General features: G+C 33.1%; 1 protein-coding gene across 2 annotated transcripts; it reads right to left on the bottom strand.

The window, feature by feature from the left end:
* Positions 1 to 730: 730 nt before the first annotated feature.
* LOC106649545 lies at positions 731 to 3,329 on the bottom strand. Of its 2 annotated transcripts, XR_001339300.2 has the most exons (3): positions 1,506 to 3,329; positions 1,264 to 1,409; positions 731 to 1,180 (listed from the first exon to the last, which is right to left on the bottom strand). XR_001339300.2 is itself a non-coding variant. In XM_014366991.2 (2 exons), exon 1 carries the CDS (start codon positions 3,310 to 3,312, stop codon positions 1,522 to 1,524), a length of 1,791 nt encoding a protein of 596 aa, XP_014222477.1. In that variant the 5' UTR covers positions 3,313 to 3,329; the 3' UTR covers positions 731 to 1,409; positions 1,506 to 1,521. The 2 variants fall into 2 exon arrangements, 1 of the variants encoding a protein (XP_014222477.1); XM_014366991.2 differs by having other exon boundaries at positions 731 to 1,409.
* Between the last annotated feature and the right edge of the window lie 798 nt (positions 3,330 to 4,127).

Below are 4,127 nucleotides of genomic sequence, written 5' to 3'. Positions count from 1 at the left end.
GAAAAAAAAAGTAAAAATAAAATCTGGTGAATTGGAAAAATTCTACAGTTTTCAAACAGTTTTTCCAACCAGAAATCACACTAACATACCCCAAATTAATTTTTATATAGCCTAGTTTGTGTAGGCAAGTCAAAATTCTGAAAATAAATCATACCCCCCTTTGCCGTAGAATTCCAATAGATCAAATCATTTTTAAGACCCCAGTGACATACCAATATGTTTGTTGGAACCTTGGCTATGGCCGCTACCACAGGCAAGACTTTTCATAAAGCCTTTCTATATTTATATTATGTATCACCACTTTTATTTAAAATTTTTATGTAATTTTTGATAATTTTGGAGGTAGTCAGCTTATAGAAAGCTTTACAAAGGTCCAAACATCTTCCCTGTGGTAGCGGCCATAGCCACACATGTGCTGAAGTAGCCCCTACAACCTAGACACAGTAGGTCAAACGGTTCTGTTGGAATATTACGGCAACAGGGCCATTTTGACAAAAATCACAACTTTACAGAATAAGCGATTAAAGAAAAAACTTCAATATACTCAAATAACTTTAGTTATTCACTCTCTTATAAGAATAATATTTTTGAAAGTGAATCAGGAAAGTTTTTCAAAGTAATCATGAACATTTCTGTGACATTTTCATACTAACTGGTACATTGCACTCATTTTACCATGAAAATGTAACTTTCTGTGGCAGAACAATTGTAAATAATGTTTACTTTGAACTCACTAACAAGTAACTTTTATTGTAAGAAAGAACATGTTGGCATTTATAAAACTACTATGAACAATACTTTTTCAACAAACATTACAACAATAATTTCTGCAATGAACTTCTATATCTTTAAATTGTTATGGTTCAATCAAATGTTGTGCAAGATGAAAATGTCACTTTGAAATAAACTGTAAACTTTATGATTTCACAAAAAACTAAGACACAAATTAATTAAAACAAATAAATTTTACTGGATTATTTATCTTACACTACACTACACATCATTCAATAATATTTACACATGAAAATAATCAACAAGTTATATTTTGAACCATCATCTGTCAATTAGTACACATGTGCTTTTAGCTGTCTGCTCTATATCTGTCTCTCTCGCGGCGCCTTGCTGTATTCACGCGCTAACCTCGACAAATTTCGTTAGCCGGTTCACTGGCGAAGTGAATCTAAAATTTCGTTGCAAAAAAATGTCAAATTAAAGTGAAATTGAACATAGAAAAGTGGTATTTTGACTATCATTCTTACTCACCGGAAAGTCCAGTACAATCAGATAAGTATTTGCATTCTCTAATTCTATTTTCATATGTAAATTTGATGAATGATGCTTTGTGTTGACTTCCAGGTTAAAGTACCAACTTTTTTTGGATGAATCTTCCCAAAGTTTGCTGTTAAAATCTAAGAAAAGAATCATAAAGTTTCAAAATGGTAAGTGTACTCTTGTTGATTTTTATTTATTATATTTTTATAACACACAATATGTTTTTTACTTACAGCTGGAGCGATAACTTCAATGACCACCAGGTACATAACTGTCATCGTTGGGATCATTGTGTCTTCTTTTCAATCTAGCAGATCTCGCTTGCTTAGAAGATGATGCAGCTTGAATATTTGCCTGGTAAATTCTTTTATCATCACTTTGTTTCATGAATTCAATTGCGTTTGGGCCTGGCTGAATATCTAATTCTTTCATAATTTTCAGCAGAGCAGTTTTACCATCATTGAATGTGGACACTGCTATGAAGGCTCCAATGTTCAAAATAGTACCACCACTCCACTGTTTTTTTGGTACATACTTCCACAGTAAATGATTCAGGGATTCATTGACGTTCTGAGAAAATGCTCCAATACATTTTACCAACAGTTCTGGCTTGGAGAGCTCTTCGTAGGTCTTTTCTATTTCATCCATAATTGCTTCAGGTATTGAACTGTTGTGCGTGAATTTTTTTAAAGTGCCCTGTGCTTTGGCCTTCTGCCATTTGCACCAAGAAGTTGCTCCAGCTGGACATAAGTGGTGTTGTGGTTTTTTATCAGTGGACTTTTTGTGAAAGAAAGTGGCCCATATATCATTTCTCATGCTAGTGACAGTAGTGTTTCTTCTAATCGCTTGAGTGTAGTACGATGACAGCTGATCTATCACTTTGGCTGTCAATCTTCCTTTTCCACCTATTGTTTTCCCATCACTTAGCAAGGTTCTTCCAAATCTCTTCTTTATGTTGCGTAAATGAGTTCCCATTCTTTTTCCAACGTGGTTAATATCTTCTTTTTTTTCTACTTTAAAATTCTTTCCATAAGGTTTAACTATTTCAATCTTAGCGTAAACTTTGCAATCACCATCACCAATGTAGTTTTTATACTTTACTTCATGCAAATCTTCTGATCTTTGAAACATCTCAACTATTCCATCTACTTCCATCATACCAGCACTGCCAGTATGGTTGACTTTACAAACTTCTTTATGCTCTTCGAACCATTCATAGTACTCTTCTGAACTTTTATCTTTATTTTCCCATTTTCTACAGGCTTGACAGAAACTATTTTTGGTGATTACATCTACAACTTTTCCAGTATAATGGCCTATTAGACTGGCAGCTCCTTGAAGTGATGTAAACCCTGGTGTACGCCAAGTTCCATCACCAGAAACAGAGAGACCAGGATGAGATTCAGGGGTACGTTGACATTCTTCTGTAACAGCTCGGTGCATGGAATCTGTGGCTATCGTCTCTGCAGCAACTTCAATGGCATCATTAATTAGTTGATAACTTGTTTGAGCAACTGGCTGAGGTAAGTCCATTACTGCACAAAAAGATTCCAGGCCTGTTAGTCCTACTCCTATAGTGCGCATAGCAAGAATTGATCTTCGGTTGCATTCATATAAATTTTTTTTAGGTCCAATTTGCTTGCTTGACAACACACTTGACGAAAACTGGCACTTTTTATTATTGCAGTTAAAGTTGAGCTCAAATCCAAGGCCACGAACAGAATTCTCAACAATACTAAACTTATCACCACATTTACAGAAAACATTTTGTTTCAGAAAAGGAAGTAACAGGCTAAAGTCGATCAACCGGTATTGAGCTGGGCTAGCTTCAACATCAGAATTGTTACAGCGGAGTTTAAATTTTGAAGCTGAATGAACTAATTGAGCTGCTTCGAAAGCAGATCTTTCTTGAGCTCTTGTCAATTTTGGATTAGAAGGAGCTGCAGTCCATTGATTGCCCTTAAAATGCACTCTGCGCTTTCTCCCAGTAGTCCTTTTTTTCTCTGGGTTGCTCCTTACTCTCTTACGCGAAGGCTCCATAATAAATTTACTCTTACAAATTCTAACTATTCTAACTAAAAATAAACTAATCTGATTATAACTAAGCTCTAAAGTATACTAGTAAAAATACAATTAAAAAGAAGATTTTTATTATCTAATAAACTATATGTAATGATCAATTTAATCTAATAATCTAATGTTTTAATGCTTAACTATAACTTATATTGTTCTAAACTAACTAACTAATTTTAAACTAAACTATTAATTTAAAAAAATGATTATAAACAAATTACTATAAACTATCTTAAATTACTCTAATAAAAAAATAGTATACTAAACTTAATTATTGTATTTTAACCTAATTCTAAACTACACTAAAACTTATATTTAAACTAATTATTTCTAGCAACTAAACTAAAAGTAAAATTATTTATACTAACTACTTTTAAAAAAATGAATATTAATAATTATGAATACTATAATAACAGCTATCTATTTAAAATTCGCGTCGAGACAAATATCGTGAGAGCACTTCGTAGCGAGAGAAATCAAACACTGATCGATAGTTTAACGTATACCAAGAACGTTAATTTAAATTTTTAGGGTGGTAAAAGGGTATCGTGATACCAATCAAGGTATTGAAAAAAGGGGGTGATCATTTGAGATCGTTATATGTATATAGAACGCTTGCCAACATGACCATAATAAAATCGAAATTATCACAGAATTCGCTCAAAATGATACACCTGGATTTGTTCGGTAAATCGGCTGTATCTTTTGATAGGATTCGAATTTCGAAATTTTAAAAAAAGCGCTGAAAAGGGGAGAAAATTTCCTTTCTGAAACACAAATAA

The sequence above is a fragment of the Trichogramma pretiosum genome, unplaced genomic scaffold, assembly GCF_000599845.2.
Source record: "Trichogramma pretiosum strain Unisexual culture from Peru unplaced genomic scaffold, Tpre_2.0 scaffold336, whole genome shotgun sequence".
NCBI lineage: Eukaryota > Metazoa > Arthropoda > Insecta > Hymenoptera > Trichogrammatidae > Trichogramma > Trichogramma pretiosum.
Note: the sequence above shows the minus strand (reverse complement) of the source record. Positions and strands in the feature narration are given on the sequence as shown.